The sequence below is a fragment of the Anolis carolinensis genome, unplaced genomic scaffold, assembly GCF_035594765.1.
Source record: "Anolis carolinensis isolate JA03-04 unplaced genomic scaffold, rAnoCar3.1.pri scaffold_7, whole genome shotgun sequence".
NCBI lineage: Eukaryota > Metazoa > Chordata > Lepidosauria > Squamata > Dactyloidae > Anolis > Anolis carolinensis.
In genome coordinates, this window is record NW_026943818.1 from 31047979 (window position 1) to 31066015 (window position 18037).

The 18037-nt window shown below is 31.3% G+C and overlaps 1 protein-coding gene across 1 annotated transcript in view; it reads left to right on the forward strand.

Annotated features, from left to right (window-relative positions):
* The first annotated feature begins 637 nt into the window (after nucleotides 1-637).
* Nucleotides 638-18037, forward strand: part of creb3l3 (cAMP responsive element binding protein 3 like 3) — an 18626-nt gene continuing 1226 nt past the window's right edge. Inside the window, exons 1-9 of the mRNA XM_062960235.1 lie at nucleotides 638-804; nucleotides 3266-3586; nucleotides 5544-5665; nucleotides 8208-8336; nucleotides 8445-8551; nucleotides 12995-13063; nucleotides 13505-13589; nucleotides 13685-13787; nucleotides 16880-18037. The exon at nucleotides 16880-18037 is cut by the window's right edge and continues 1226 nt beyond it. Coding sequence (XP_062816305.1) covers nucleotides 3277-3586; nucleotides 5544-5665; nucleotides 8208-8336; nucleotides 8445-8551; nucleotides 12995-13063; nucleotides 13505-13589; nucleotides 13685-13787; nucleotides 16880-17187 — 1233 coding nt within the window. The 5' untranslated portion in view covers nucleotides 638-804; nucleotides 3266-3276 and the 3' untranslated portion in view covers nucleotides 17188-18037. The remainder of the gene's footprint in view (nucleotides 805-3265; nucleotides 3587-5543; nucleotides 5666-8207; nucleotides 8337-8444; nucleotides 8552-12994; nucleotides 13064-13504; nucleotides 13590-13684; nucleotides 13788-16879) is intronic.

Sequence of the window (18037 nt, forward strand, 5' to 3'; positions counted from 1 at the left end):
TTTTTATCCAATTGCTGCCAGTTAGAAGGCTAAGCTCCGCCCACTTGGTCTCCTAGCAACCCACTCAGCCCAGTGTTAATAAAATAATGATAAAAAATAAATACAAATAATACAATAAAAAAATATGAAAAACACTAAAATAATTAATACAATAAAATACTATAAAAATGACTAAAAATAATACAACAAAATAATAAAATATAATAAATAAAAAAGATAAGTGACAATAAAATTAATTTAAAAAAAAAACCAAATAACGTCAAATAAAAATTCCACAACAAGTTTTAACCGATACCACCACCACTTTGCCACAGCAACGCGTGGCCGGGCACAGCTAGTAAAAATATAATATTATAAAATAATAATAATAATAATAATAATAATAATAATATCACCACTATATAACATGCCATTACGATGGGATATTGCCCTATGATTGTTGTTGTTTTTCCCAGGAAAAAAGGAGGGGAGAGGCTTCTGGGAAAGTGGGCCAAAGTTTGCCCCGAAGGAAGGAAGGGAGGGAGGGAGGGAGGGGACTTTGCCCCGCTTTGGGAGGGAGATAAGGGCTTGTGACCCATTGGCCTGGGTGGGTGGGGGGCAAGGGGGCCGGGCTTGGTGTTCCTGGCTTGTTCCTTGCTTTCTCCCCTCCCTTGGTTCGGACTTTGACCGCTGCCACATCGAAAGAGGCTTTGGCCCGAGCAGAAGGAGAGAAGGACCCACCGCAGACAGACAGACAGACAGACAGACAGACAACACAACACAACAAGGGGACGGACACTCACGGTGCGGAAGGAGACCCTCAATGTGAGTATCTTGCGGGTGCTGATGGGACCTCTCTTCTCGTTACGCTGATGGGAAAAAGAATAATAATAATCTATATATATAAAATGATAAAGTTGTTTGCGCAGTGACTATAACAACAAAACCAAACATCCCAGAAATACGAAATTTGGCAACACAATGCAAAAGGCTTGCCTCCAGGTTACAACAACACAACCACACCACAAAACCACAATCCAGACCCACAAAACTCACAACAACGCATCGTAACTATAACAACACAACTAAACGACCCAGAAATACAAAACTTCGCAACACAACACAAAAGCCTTGCCTCTCAGTTGTAACAACACAACCACACCACAAAACCACAATCCAGACCCACAACACTCACAACAACGCATCATGCGATAACAACACAACTAAACGCCCCAGAAATACAAAACTTGGCAACACAACACAAAAGCCTTGCCTCCCAGTTGTAACAACACAACCACACCATAAAACCACACTGGACCCACAAAACTTACAACAACGCATCGTGACTATAACAACACAACTAAATGCCCCAGAAATACAAAACTTGGCAACACAACACAAAAGCCTTTTCTCCCGGTTGTAACAACACAACCACGCCACAAAACCACAATCTGGACCCACAAAACTTACAACAACGCATTGTGACTATAACAAATACAAAATTTGACAACACAACTCATCCACCTCCCCAATCCCTACATTCACACTTGGCCTCCAAAAAAACAATTACAATAATAACAATGACAAAAACAACAGCAATAAGAATCAACACCATCACAGGCAAGAAACAGCCAGGCACTGAGGCTGAGAGGCCAGTCAGTGCTACACTGGGCCTCCAAAAAACAATACAGTAGCATCTAACTTATCCAACCTTCATGACCACAACAACAACAACAACAATAAACACCTACACAGGCAAAACAAAAAAAGACTATTGTACCACAATAAAAATATAAACCGCACTCAGCAGAATCAGACATTACAACTAACAACAAACCAAAGACAACAGGGATCTCAAGCAATTATCAATCAACACAAAAATTGAAAAAAGTAACAGACTTCAAATACTACGACTAATGTGAGTATAAAGAAGGTTGGAAGTCACAGCATAAATACAACCTAATGTAGACTGAACAACACCACCAGACTCAGACACAGCAACGCGCGGCCGGGCACAGCTACTCTATATATATAAAAGAGTAGAATAATAATACATTATTATACTTGTATATTTCATAGTAGAATAATAATAATAATACACTATTGTATATTATATAGTACTAGCTGTGCCCGGCCACGCGTTGCTGTGGCAAAGTGGTGGTGGTATTGGTTAAAAGTGGTGGAATTTTTATTTGACATTATTTGTATTTTTTTAATTAATTTTATTGTAACTTATCTTTTGTATTTATTATATTTTATTATTTTGTTGTATTATTTTTAGTTATTTTGTTATAGTATTTTATTGTATAAATTTTTTAGTGTGTGTGTGTGTGTGTGTGTGTATATATATTTATTTATTTGCGACATTTATATCCCGCCCTTCTTTCTCACCCCGAAGGGGACTCAGGGCGGTTTACAAGTATAGATACATACAATATATTATATTATACAACTATATCGCAATATTATTAGTAATATTGCATGTAAGATAAATATACAATTATAATAGTGATTTATAAATATTATTACATTGTATTACATATATATATATATATACACACACACACACACATATATATATACAGGAGAGGTGGGTAAGAAATACAATAAAATAAAAAAATACAACAGTAGAGGTGGGTAAGAAATACAATAAAATAAAAAATACAATTATTATTATCATATGTATATCTATATTGTGTGGATAGGAGAGGAGTTTAAGAAATATTATTACTACAGTAGAGTCTAACTTATCCAACACTCGCTTATCCAACGTTCTGGATTATCCAACGCATTTTTGTAGTCAATGTTTTCAATATATCATGATATTTTGGTGCTAAATTCATAAATACAGTAATTACTATATAGCATTACTGTGTACTGAACTACTTTTTCTGCCAAATGTGTTGTCTAACATGATGTTTTGGTGCTTAATTTGTAAAATCATAACCTAATTTGATATTTAATAGGCTTTTCCTTAATCCTGTGTCATAATAATAATTTTTTTTTGCTGTGTCATAATAATAATAATAATAATAATAATAATAATAATACTTGGGAAGTGTTTGACTTGTGATTTTGTGATACGAAATCCAGCATATCTATCTTGTTTGCTGTGTCATAATAATAATAATAATAATAATAATAATAATACTTGGGAAGTGTTTGACTTGTGATTTTGTGATACGAAATCCAACATATCTATCTTGTTTGCTGTGTCATAATAATAATAATAATAATAATAATAATAATTAATCTTGAGGCGTCTCTCTCTCTCTGTTTCCGTCAGCCGTGGGCTCCATGGAGGGGACGGAGCTGCTGGACCTGCTCTTTGACCGGGCGGAGGGGGTCCTGCGCAGCGTGGAGATGGGCTGCCCCCCCGGGACCCCCTGGCCGGAGACCTCGGAGGGGGAGGCCGACTTCCTGGCCTCGCTGCTGGACTCCCCCGGGTGGTCCCCCTCGGCCAGCGACAGCGGCACCTCCGAGGACCCCCCCTCCGACCACGGCCACAGCCCCCCCCACTGCGTCCCCCGCGGAAACCACGATCCCGACCACGGACACCCTTTCCGGCCCCTCACCGGCCCCCCCTCCGAGGTGTCCATCGAGCTCAGTGAGTGTCCGCTCCATTACAAATACATACCATACACCTCCAATTTACTAGTATTCTTATTACTATATGTTATATTATATTTAATAGTATTTACATTTATTATTATATATTATATTATATTTTATAGTATTTACATTTATTATTATATTCTATACTAGCTGTGCCCGGCCACGCTGTGGCAAAATGGTGGTGGTATTGGTTAAAAATTGTTGTGCATTTTTTATTAATTTTATTGTAAGTTATCTTTTTATTTATTATATTTTATTATTTTCTTGTATTATTTTTAGTTATTTTCTGTGATTATAGTATTTTATTGTATTAATTTTTTAGTGTTTTTTATTATTTTTTATTGGGTTGCTAGGAGACCAAGTGGGTGGAGCTTAGCCTTCAAACTGGCAGCAATTGGATAAAAGCAATTATTCCCCTCTCTCTAATTAGGACTTTATTTTTCTTTTCTTTTTGTTGTATCAACCTAGAGGCGTGGATGATGGGTTGTGTTGTCAAATTTCGAGGTTGGGGGGCCTGTAGTTTTGTTGTTTTGTGGGTTGCCGTGATGCCATCACTCTTTTATATATATAGATTATATTTAATAGCATTCATCATACTTATTTATTATTATTACCATATTTTATATTATATTTAATTATTTATCATAATTATTCATTATTACTATATTTTATATTAGATTTAATAGTTTATCATCATTTATTACTATACATTATATTTAAAAGTATTTATCATTATTATTATTACTATATTTTATATTAAATAGCATTTATCATAATTATTTATTATTATTACTCTATTTTATATTATATTTAATTATTTATCATAATTATTCATTATTACTATATTTTATATTATATTTAATAGTATTTATCATAATTATTTATTACTATATTTTATATTACATTTAATAGTATTTATCATTATTTATTACTATATATTATATTTAAAAGTATTTATCATTATTATTATTACTATATTTTATATTATATTCAATAGTATTTATATTTATTATTATATTCTATATTATATTTAATAGTATTTATCTTTATTTATTACTATATATTATATTTATAAGTATTTATCATTATTATTATTACCATATTTTATTTTATATTTAATAGTATTTATCATTATTTATTACTATATATTTAAAAGTATTTATCATTATTATTATTACTATATTTTATTTTATATTTAATAGTATTTATCATTATTTATTACTATATATTATATTGGATTTAACAGGATTTATCATTATTATTACAGTATTACTAAATTTTATATTATATTTAATTATTTATTACTATATATTATTTATCCTTATTATTGATGAGTTCTATTATTATTATTATTTCTCAGGCCTGTGGGACGCAGGGTTTTATATTTAATAGCTATCATAATTATTATTACTATATTTTAGATTTAATAGTATTTATCATTAATATTATTACCATATTTTATATTATATTCAATAGTATTTATATTTATTATTATATTCTATATTATATTTAATAGTATTTATCATCATTATTTATTACTATATATTATATTTAAAAGTATTTATCATTATTATTATTACTATATTTTAGATTTAATAGTATTTATCATTATTATTATTATTACCATATTTTATATTATATTCAATAGTATTTATATTTATTATTATATTCTATATTATATTTAATAGTATTTATCATCATTATTTATTACTATATATTATATTTAAAAGTATTTATCATTATTATTATTACTATATTTTATTTTATATTTAATAGTATTTATCATTATTTATTACTATATATTATATTGGATTTAACAGGATTTATCATTATTATTACAGTATTACTAAATTTTATATTATATTTAATTATTTATTACTATATATTATTTATCCTTATTACTGATGAGTTCTATTATTATTATTATTATTATTATTATTATTTCTCAGGCCTGTGGGACGCAGGGTTTTACCCGGAGGAAAGGCCCGACCTGGCCACGTCCGTCTTGGATTCGCCGTCCTGCACCTTGACCATCAAGGACCTCCTCCTCTCCAACTCCAACTGCGACATGGTCAGTGTTGTATTTATTATTATATTATTATTATTATTATTATTATTATTATTATATTATGATAATAAGGCACAAGTCTATTATTATATTATATTATATTATAATATGATGATAATAAAGCACAAAATCTATTATTATATTATTATGATCATAAGGCACTAAATCTATTATTTTATTATATTATTATTATTATATTATATAAGGCATTAATTATAATATTATATTATTATTACTAGCTGTGCCCGGCCACGCGTTGCTGTGGCAAAGTGGTGGTGGTATCGGTTAAAACTTGTGGAATTTTTATTTGACGTTATTTGTATTTTTTTAAATTAATTTTATTGTCACTTATCTTTTTTATTTATTATATTTTATTATTTTGTTGTATTATTTTTAGTCATTTTAATAGTATTTTATTGTATTAATTATTTTAGTGTTTTTTATAATTTTTATTGTATTATTTGTATTTATTTTTTTATCATTATTTTATTAACACTGGGCTGAGTGGGTTGCTAGGAGACCAAGTGGGCGGAGCTTAGCCTTCTAACTGGCAGCAATTGGATAAAAACAATTATTCCTCTCCCTCTAATTAGGAATTTATTTTTCTTTTCTTTTTGTTGTATCAACCTAGAGGCATGGATGAGGGGTTGTGATGTCAATTTTCGAGGTTGTGGGGTGTTTACTTTTGTTGTTTTGTCCGCTGCCCTGATGCCATCACTCTTTTATATATATAGATGATAATGTCACTAAATCTATTATTGTATTTATATTATATTTTATTATATTATGATAATAAGGCACTAAATCTATTATTATAATATTACAATTGTATTATTATTATTATTATTACTAATTATTATAATATATTATTATATTATTATTATAATAAGGCACAATCTATTATTAAAATTTTATTATTATTATATTTTTTTATTATTATTATATTATATAAGGCACAAAATCTATTATTATTTTATATTATAATATGATGATAATAAAGCACAAAATCTATTATTATATTATTACTATACATAATAAGGCACTAAATCTATTATTATATCATTATTATATTATTATGATCATAAGGCACTAAATCTATTATTTTATTATATTATTATTATCTTCTATATATATAAAAGGATAATAATAATAATAATAATAATAATAATAATGATAATAATAGCTTAATAATAATGATATAAATAATATAATAATAATAACAACAGATTCTGAAGTTATAATTATAATGACATAATTTTAAAAACTCAGTGGGCACTCACGGACATATAGGAGCGTGTGCCCACGAAGGAGTTGGCCATGGAGTCGATGAGCTGGCCGCTGACCCCGAAGTCGCAGAGCTTGATCTCCCCCCGAGAATTCACCAGGATGTTCGAAGGCTTCACGTCTGCAAATCCACAGTACCGGGGGGGGGGGGGGGGGGAGAATACAAGAGAGAGGAGACGTGGTCAAAGCAACACTAGAGTTAGTGCCATATTTATCACCCAAAACGTGGGCTCCATATCGTCCCCGGTGGGGGTCCTCACCTCTGTGCATGATCTGGTGCTTCTCTCGCAGGTAGGCCAGCCCTCGCAGGACCTGCGGGAGAAACGGGCCACCCGGGTCACGGAAAAGGCCTTGTGTGCCCATTTATTACTAATTTACAGTATTTATATCCCGCCCTATAGGAGACCAAGTGGGCGGAGCTTAGACTTCTAACTGGCAGCAATTGGATAAAAACAATTATTCCTCTCCCTCTAATTAGGACTTTATTTTTCCTTTCTTTTTGTTGTATCAACCTAGAGGCGTGGATGATGGGTTGTGTTGTCAAATTTCGAGGTTGGGGGGCCTGTAGTTTTGTTGTTTTGTCCGCTGCCCTGATGCCATCACTCTTTTATATATATAGATAATACTAATGCACTATTGTATATTTTATGGTATAATAATAATACACTATTGTGTATTATATAGTATAATAATAATACAATATTATACTTGCATATTATGTAGTATAATAATACACTATTAAACTTGTATATTATAAATAATAATAATACACTATTATACTTGTGTAGTATATAGTACATGTAATATTACTAAAGATATTGCATGTAAGAAGCTGCTCTGGGTCCCCTTTCCTTCCCGACCTTTTCCTTTCCCTTCTCTTCCTATATTATGTAGTATAATAATACACATAATAATACTATATTATGTAGTATAATAATACACTATTAAACTTGTATATTATAAATAATAATAATACACTATTATACTTGTGTAGTATATCGTACATGTAATATTACTAATGATATTGCATGTAAGAAGCTGCTCTGGGTCCCCTTTCCTTCCCAACCTTTTCCTTTCCCTTCTCTTCCTATATTATGTAGTATAATAATACACTATTAAACTTGTATATTATAAATAATAATAATACACTATTATACTTTTGTCTGCTGCCCTGATGCCATCACTCTTTTATATATATAGAAGATTATTATATTGTTATGTATGACCTGCCTCTCCTTCCGGCTGTGTTGTTCCCCGGCAGGCTGTGGGTGCGTCGGTGGGGAGGCCAAGTGGCAGTGGGCTGCCCCAGGAGCTGGTGCTGACCGAGGACGAGCGGAAGCTGCTGGCCAAGGAGGGTCTGGCCCTGCCCTCCCAGCTGCCCCTCACCAAGGTAAACACGGCTCCCCTGCCCCGCCCCGGGGCTCCGTCCTGGGAAGGCCGAGCCCACCGAGACGGGGTCCTGACCGGTGGGTTGGTGGTTGCTCCCTTGTGGCGCTAGTACGAAGAGCGGATCCTGAAGAAGATCCGGAGGAAGATCCGCAACAAGCAGTCCGCCCAGGAGAGCCGCAAGAAGAAGAAGGAGTACATCGACGGGCTGGAGAGCCGGTAAGAACAATAGTAATAGATTTAGTGCCTTATTATCATAATAATCATAATAATAATAATAGATGTGCCTTATTATCATCATAACATAATAACCATAATATAATGTAATAGTAATAGATGTAGTGCCTTATCATCATAATATAATAATAATATAATAGACATAGTGCCTTATTATTATAACAATATAATATATAATAATAGACGTAGTGCCTCATTCTCATAACAATAATATATAATAGATGTAGTGCCTTATCATCATAATATAATAATAATATAATAGACATAGTGCCTTATTATCATAGCAATATAATATATAATAATAGACGTAGTGCCTCATTCTCATAACAATAATATATAATAGATGTAGTGCCTTATTATCATTATCATAATAATCATAATAATAATAATAGATGTGCCTTATTATCATCATAACATAATAACCATAATATAATGTAATAGTAATAGATGTAGTGCCTTATCATCATAATATAATAATAATATAATAGACATAGTGCCTTATTATTATAACAATATAATATATAATAATAGACGTAGTGCCTCATTCTCATAACAATAATATATAATAGATGTAGTGCCTTATTATCATTATCATAATAATAATAATAATAATAATAGATGTGCCTTATTATCATCATAACATAATAACCATAATATAATGTAATAGTAATAGATGTAGTGCCTTATCATCATAATATAATAATAATATAATAGACATAGTGCCTTATTATTATAACAATATAATATGTAATAATAGACGTAGTGCCTCATTCTCATAACAATAATATATAATAGATGTAGTGCCTTATTATCATTATCATAATAATAATAATAATAATAATAATAATAATAATAATAATAGATGTGCCTTATTATCATCATAACATAATAACCATAATATAATGTAATAGTAATAGATGTAGTGCCTTATCATCATAATATAATAATAATATAATAGACATAGTGCCTTATTATCATAGCAATATAATATATAATAATAGACGTAGTGCCTCATTCTCATAACAATAATATATAATAGATGTAGTGCCTTATTATAATATAATTATAATATAAAAATGTAGTGCCTTATTATCATAATATAATAGATGTAGTGCCATCATAAAATAATAATAATACAATAGATGTAGTGCCTTATTATCATAACAATAATATATAATAATATAATGGATGTAGTGCCTTATCATAATATAATAAAAATATAATAGACATAGTGCCTTATTACCATAACAATATAATATATAATAATAGACGTAGTGCCTCATTCTCATAACAATAATATATAATAGATGTAGTGCCTTATTATCATTATCATAATAATAATAATAATAATAATAGATGTGCCTTATTATCATCATAACATAATAACCATAATATAATGTAATAGTAATAGATGTAGTGCCTTATCATCATAATATAATAATAATATAATAGACATAGTGCCTTATTATTATAACAATATAATATGTAATAATAGACGTAGTGCCTCATTCTCATAACAATAATATATAATAGATGTAGTGCCTTATTATCATTATCATAATAATAATAATAATAATAATAATAATAGATGTGCCTTATTATCATCATAACATAATAACCATAATATAATGTAATAGTAATAGATGTAGTGCCTTATCATCATAATATAATAATAATATAATAGACATAGTGCTTTATTATTATAACAATATAATATATAATAATAGACGTAGTGCCTCATTCTCATAACAATAATATATAATAGATGTAGTGCCTTATTATAATATAATTATAATATAATAGATGTAGTGCCTTATTATCATAATATAATAGATGTAGTGCCATCATAAAATAATAATAATACAATAGATGTAGTGCCTTATTATCATAACAATAATATATAATAATATAATGGATGTAGTGCCTTATCATAATATAATAAAAATATAATAGACATAGTGCCTTATTACCATAACAATATAATATATAATAATAGACGTAGTGCCTCATTCTCATAACAATAATATATAATAGATGTAGTGTCTTATTATCATTATCATAATAATAATAATAATAATAATAATAGATGTGCCTTATTATCATCATAACATAATAACCATAATATAATGTAATAGTAATAGATGTAGTGCCTTATCATCATAATATAATAATAATATAATAGACATAGTGCCTTATTATTATAACAATATAATATGTAATAATAGACGTAGTGCCTCATTCTCATAACAATAATATATAATAGATGTAGTGCCTTATTATCATTATCATAATAATAATAATAATAATAATAATAATAATAGATGTGCCTTATTATCATCATAACATAATAACCATAATATAATGTAATAGTAATAGATGTAGTGCCTTATCATCATAATATAATAATAATATAATAGACATAGTGCCTTATTATCATAGCAATATAATATATAATAATAGACGTAGTGCCTCATTCTCATAACAATAATATATAATAGATGTAGTGCCTTATTATAATATAATTATAATATAATAGATGTAGTGCCTTATTATCATAATATAATATAATAGATGTAGTGCCATCATAAAATAATAATAATACAATAGATGTAGTGCCTTATTATCATAACAATAATATATAATAATAATAATAGATTTAGGGCCTTATCATAATAACATAATCATAATATAATAGTAATAGATGTAGTGCCTTATTATCATAATATATTATAATAGATGTAGTGCCTTATTATCATAATATAATAATATAATAGACATAGTGCCTTATTATCATAACATTATAATAATATATCATAACAGATGTAGTGCCTTATTATAATATAATAGATGTAGTGCCTTATTATCATAACAATATAATATATAATAATAGACGTAGTGCCTTATTCTCATAACAATAATATATAATAGATGTAGTGCCTTATTATAATAATATATCATATAACAGACGTAGTGCCTTATTATCATAACAATATAATATATCATAATATAATAGATGTAGTGCTTTATCATAATATAATAATAATATAATAGACGTAGTGCCTTATTATCATAACAATATAATAAATCATAATATCATAATAGATGTAGTGCCATTATTATAATAATATATTATAATAATAGATGTACTGCCTTCTTATTATAATAATATATGATAATAATAGATGTAGTGACTTCTTATCATAACAATATAATAATATATCAATATAATAGATGTAGTACCTTATTATTATAATATATTATAATAGATGTAGTGCCTTATCATAACAATATATAATAATAGATGTAGTGCCTAATTATCATAACAATATAATATATAATAATATAATAGATGTAGTGCCTTATTATCATAATAGTATATAATACTATAATAGATGTAGTGCCTTATTATAATAATATAATATTATAATAATAGGTGTAGTGCCTTATTATAATAATATATAATAATATAATAGATGTAGTGCCTTCTTGTCATATTATCAATATTATTATAATAGATATAGTGCCTAATAATAATAACATAGAAATAATATAATGATAAATTAAGTGCCTAATAATAATAATAATAATAATAATAATAGATTTAGTGCCTAATTGGGCTGAGGCTGGATGGCCCTCTCTTGGGAAAGCTTTGATTGTGCTTTATAGTAGAAGGGGATTGGACTGGACGTCCCCTAGGGGTCCCATCCACCTCTAGAATCCCATCATCATCATTATTATTATTTGAAACACAACAAGATGAGTCCACAGCAGACACTATTATTATTATTATTATTATTATTATTATTATTATTATTATTATTGTATGACACATCAAACAAGATAGACCTGCTTGATTTCGTATCACAAAACCACAAGTTGAACACTTCCTGAGTGTCTAGGACTGTGTGATGTATTTTTGGATGATGCGCCAGATCCCAGCAGGGTGGCCTTTTGCAGTTATTATTATTATTATGCAGAGACCAAATGGCCATCTGTGTGGAGGGCTTTGACTGTGCCTTTCCTGCCTGGTATTTATTTATTTACATTTATTTACATCATTTATATTCTGCACTTCTTTCTCACCCCGAAGGGGACTCAGGGCGGATCACATTACACATATAGGCAAACATTCAATGCCTTTTTAACACAGGACAAAGACAAACAAACATAGCTCCGAGCGGGCCTCGAACTTGTGACCTCCTGGTCAGTGACTCATTGCTCTCGCGTCTGCGCCACAGCCCCGGGCTGTGGTAGGAGGGAGGTTGGACTTGGTGGCCCCCGGGGTGGAAATACTCAGGGCTGCAATGGGAGGAGAGAATGACAGGCAGGCGGGGAGGCCAATGGGGGAAAGGCCGAGTCCTCGATGAGGACTAGAAACTTGTGGAGGAGTGGGACTGAGTCTTAATGGATCTCTGCTTGCATCAGGATGTCTGCCTGCACGGCCCAGAACCAGGAGCTGCAGCGGAAGGTGGTCCACCTGGAGAAGCAGAACCTGTAAGTCCCGCCCAGGGTATTATCATCCTATTATTATAATATAATAATAATAAAATGCAATGCCTTATTAATATACTAGCTGTGCCCGGCCACGCGTTGCTGTGGCGAAGTATGGTGGTATGGGAAATAAAGTATTGAGGAATTGGTGGTAGTTAAGGTCAAGGGTCCCCTGGGCTGAGTGGGTTGCTAGAAGACCAAGTGAGCAGAGCTTAGCCCTCTAACTGGCAGCAACTGGATAAAAACAATTATTCCTCTCCCTCTAATTAGGACTTTATTTTTCTTTTCCTTTTGTTGTATCAACCTGGAGGCATGGATGAGGGGTTGTGATGTCAATTTTCGAGGTTGTGGGGTGTTTACTTTTGTTGTTTTGTCCGCTGCCATGATGCCATCACTCTTTTATATATATATAGATGATTATGTATTATGATTACCCCAAATCAGGTCCCTGCTCCAGCAGCTGAAGAAGCTCCAGGGCCTGGTCATGCAGTCCAGCAGCAAGGCCGCCCAGACCAGCACCTGCGTTGCCGTGAGTGGACGTCTGGACGAAGCCGTCTGTCCGTCTGTCTGTCCGTGACCCTTTGTTTACATCCCTTTGTTGACATCCCTTTGTTGACGTTGTAGGTGCTGCTCCTCTCCTTCGCCCTGATCGTCTTCCCCTCCTTCAGCGCCTTCAACCGCAAAGAAGCCCACGCCCAAGGAGACGGAGACTTCATGCCTGTCAGAGGTGAGCACAGATAATTAATAATAATAATAATAATAATAATAATAATAACAACAATAATAATAATAATAATAATAATAATACATCACACAGTCCTAGACACTTGGGAAGTGTTCGACTTGTGATTTTGTGATATGAAATCCAGCATATCTATCCTGTTTGCTGTGTCATAATAATAATAATAATAATAATAATAATAATAATAATAATAATAATAACAATAATAATAATAAAAGATGCAGTGCCTTATGATCATCCTAATATAGTAATATCATCATAATATGATACAATGCCTTATTATCATAATATAATAATAATATAAGATGCAGTGCTTTATTATCATAACAATAATATAATACTAACATTATAATAATAATATGCAGTGCCTTATTATCATCATAATATAGTAATATCATCATAACAAGATGCAATGCCTTATTGTCACAATATAATAATAAGATGCAGTGGCTTATTATCACAATAATAATATAATATAATAATAAAATGCCATGGCTTATTATCATAATAATATAATATAATACTAATATAATAATAATAAAATGCCGTGGCTTATTATCATAATATAATAATAATTATTATAATAAGATGTAGTGCCCTTTTATCATCATAATATAAGAAAATTGTAATATAATAAGAAGCAGTGGCTTATTATCATCATAATATAGTAATATCATCATAATAAGATGCAATGCCTTATTGTCAGAATATAATAAGAAGATGCAGTGGTTTTTTATCAAAAGAATAATATAATATAATAATAATAAAATGCCGTGGCTTATTATCATTATAATATAATATAATAATACTAATATAATAATAATAAAATGCAGCAGCTTATTATCATAATATAATAATAATTATTATTATAAGATGTAGTGCCCTTTTATCATCATAATATTAGAAAATAATAATATAATAAGATAATAATTATTATTACAATATAATAAGATGTAGTGCCTTATTATCATAATATAATAAGAAAACCATAATATAATAAGAAGCAGTGGATAATAATAATAATAATAATAATAATAATAAAAATAAAAATAAAATGCAGTGCCTTATTATCATCATAATATAAAGGATGCAATGCCTTATTATCATAATATAATAATAATATCATAATATAATAATAAGATGCTGTGGCTTATAATAATAATATAATATAATATTAATAAAATGCAGTGGCTTATTATTATAATATAATAATTATAATATAATAAGATGTAGTGCCTTATGATCATAATAATATAAGAAAATAATAATATAATAAGAAGCAGTGCCTTATTATAATGTAATATTAATATAATAAGATAAGGTGCCTAATAATAATAATAATAATGATAAGATGCAGTGCCTTATCATCATCATCATCATCATCATAAAATAAAATATGCAGTGCCTTATTATCATAATAATATAATAAGAGGCAGTGCCTTATTATCATATTAATAGTATAATAATAATAAGTTGCAGTACCTTATTATCATAATATTAATAATAATATATTTTAATATAAGATGTAGTTCATTATTATCATACTAATACTATAATAAGATGCAGTGTTATATTATTGTACGTAATATAGTAATATAAATATATAATAATAATAACCCCTTCCTGCCAAGACACCATCCGCTCCCTCCCGACAGATGGCCGTCCAGCCTCATAGGCAGGGGTCCCCAAACTAAGGCCCGGGGGCCGGATGCGGCCCTCCGGGGTCCTTTACCTGGCCCCCGCCCTCAGTTTTATAATATAATATATTGTATATACATAGAATATTGATAATAATATTACAATGTAATACAATATAACACTAATAATAATACCATATAATAATATGGATTATATATTCTACCTTACATATAATATTACTAATAATATTACAGTATAGTGGTATAGTTCAACATAGCAATATATAATGCTAATATTGTGCTATGCTAATAATATAATATATTGTATGTAATAATCTGTAAGCCACTCTGAGTCCCCTTTGGGGTGAGAAGGCTGTGATTCAAATGTAGTAAATAAATGCAGTAAATAAATAAATAAATAATAAATAAATAAATTTTAGACTTAGGCTCACCCAAAGTGTGAAATGACTTGAAGGCACACAACAACAACAACAACAACAACAACAACAATCCTAATTAACCTGACTATCTCATTGGCCAGAAGCAGGCCCACACTTCCCATTGAAATCCTGATAGGTTTATGTTGGTTATTTATTTATTACAGTAGAGTCTCACTTATCCAACATAAACAGGCCGGCAGAATGTTGGATAAGCGAATATGTTGGATAATAAGGAGGCATTAAGGAAAAGCCTATTAAACATCAAATTGGGTTATGATTTTACAAATGAAGCACCAAAACATCATGTTAGACAACAAATTTGGCAGAAAAAGTAGTTCAATACGCAGTAATGCTATGTAGTAATTACTGTATTTATGAATTTAGCACCAAAATATCACGATATATTGAAAACATTGACTACAAAAATGCGTTGGATAATCCAGAACGTTGGATAAGCGAGTGTTGGATAAGTGAGACTCTACTGTATTTATTTATTTGCGACATTTATATCCCGCCCTTCTTTCTCACCCCGAAGGGGACTCAGGGCGGTTTACAAGTATATATACATACAATATATTATATTATACAACTATATCACAATATTATTAGTAATATTGCATGTAATATAAATATGCAATTATAATAGTGAATTATAATTATTATTACATTGTATTGCATCATAATATTATTATTACAATTGTTTTTATTTTTAAATATTGTATTGTTTTTTCATTGTTGTTGTTGTTTTTGCACTACAAATAAGACATGTGCAGTGTGCATCGGAATTCGTTTGTATTTTTTTCCAAATGATAATCCGGCCCCTCCACAGTCTGAAGGATTGTGGGCCGGCCCTCGGCTTAAAAAGTTTGGGGACCCCTGCTCATAGGCATTAGCAGGTTCATGGGGAAATAGAATCATTGAATCCTAGAGCTGGGAGGGACCCCCAAAGGCCATCCATCCCATCCAAACCCTTACTGCTGTTCCCTCTGTTCCCTGGCAGTCTTCTCCAGATCCCTCCACGATGACGCCTCGTCCAGGGTGGCCTTTTCCCTGGACAAGAGCCTGGCCGCAGACCACGAGACCGAGAAGACCCCGCACTGGACCGAATACGCCCAGGAAGGCCCCCCGGAACGGAAGAGCCCCTTCTTCTCGCGGATCCCCAAGAGCAGAGCCACGGCTCTCGACAACAGCACCAACCCCAAGGAGAGCCCGGTGGGCTTCGCGGGACACAGCGTGGCCGCCCTGGCCTGGACGGAGCCCAACAACTCCCTTGGGAAGGTCATCCTCGAGCCGGCCGAGGAGCTCTGACCCTCCCCACTCCCTTCTTCTCTCTCTCGGGGGACTTCGGGGAGCGGGTCTGGGGCTGTGTATAGAGATATCTACAAGTCCTGGAGACATCTTGCCTCTCTCCATGCTCACAGGAGAAAAAAATAGCATCCCACAAGCATCTAGTGCCAACTGTAGAGTCTTTAAGCTCCAACCATTTACAGGAGACTTTAGTGAAATAATTACATTTCCATCTTAGGGAAGTTAAGGAACGTTTTCACTCCCCCTGGAGACATCTTGCCTCTCTCCATGCTCACGGGAGAAAAAATTAGCATCCCACAAGCATCTTTAAGCTCCAACCATTTACAGGACACTTTAGTGAAATAATTACATTTCCATCTAGGGAAGTTAAGGAACGTTTTCACTCTCCCTGGAGACACCTTGCCTCTCTCCATGCTCACAGGAGAAAAAATTAGCATCCCACAAGCATCTAGTGCCAACTGTAGAGTCTTTAAGCTCCAACCATTTACAGGAGACTTTAGTGAAATAATTACATTTCCATCTTAGGGAAGTTAAGGAACGTTTTCACTCCCCCTGGAGACATCTTGCCTCTCTCCATGCTCACGGGAGAAAAAATTAGCATCCCACAAGCATCTTTAAGCTCCAACCATTTACAGGACACTTTAGTGAAATAATTACATTTCCATCTAGGGAAGTTAAGGAACGTTTTCACTCTCCCTGGAGACACCTTGCCTCTCTCCATGCTCACAGGAGAAAAAATTAGCATCCCACAAGCATCTAGTGCCAACTGTAGAGTCTTTAAGCTCCAACCATTTACAGGAGACTTTAGTGAAATAATTACATTTCCATCTGGGGAAGTTAGGGCACATTC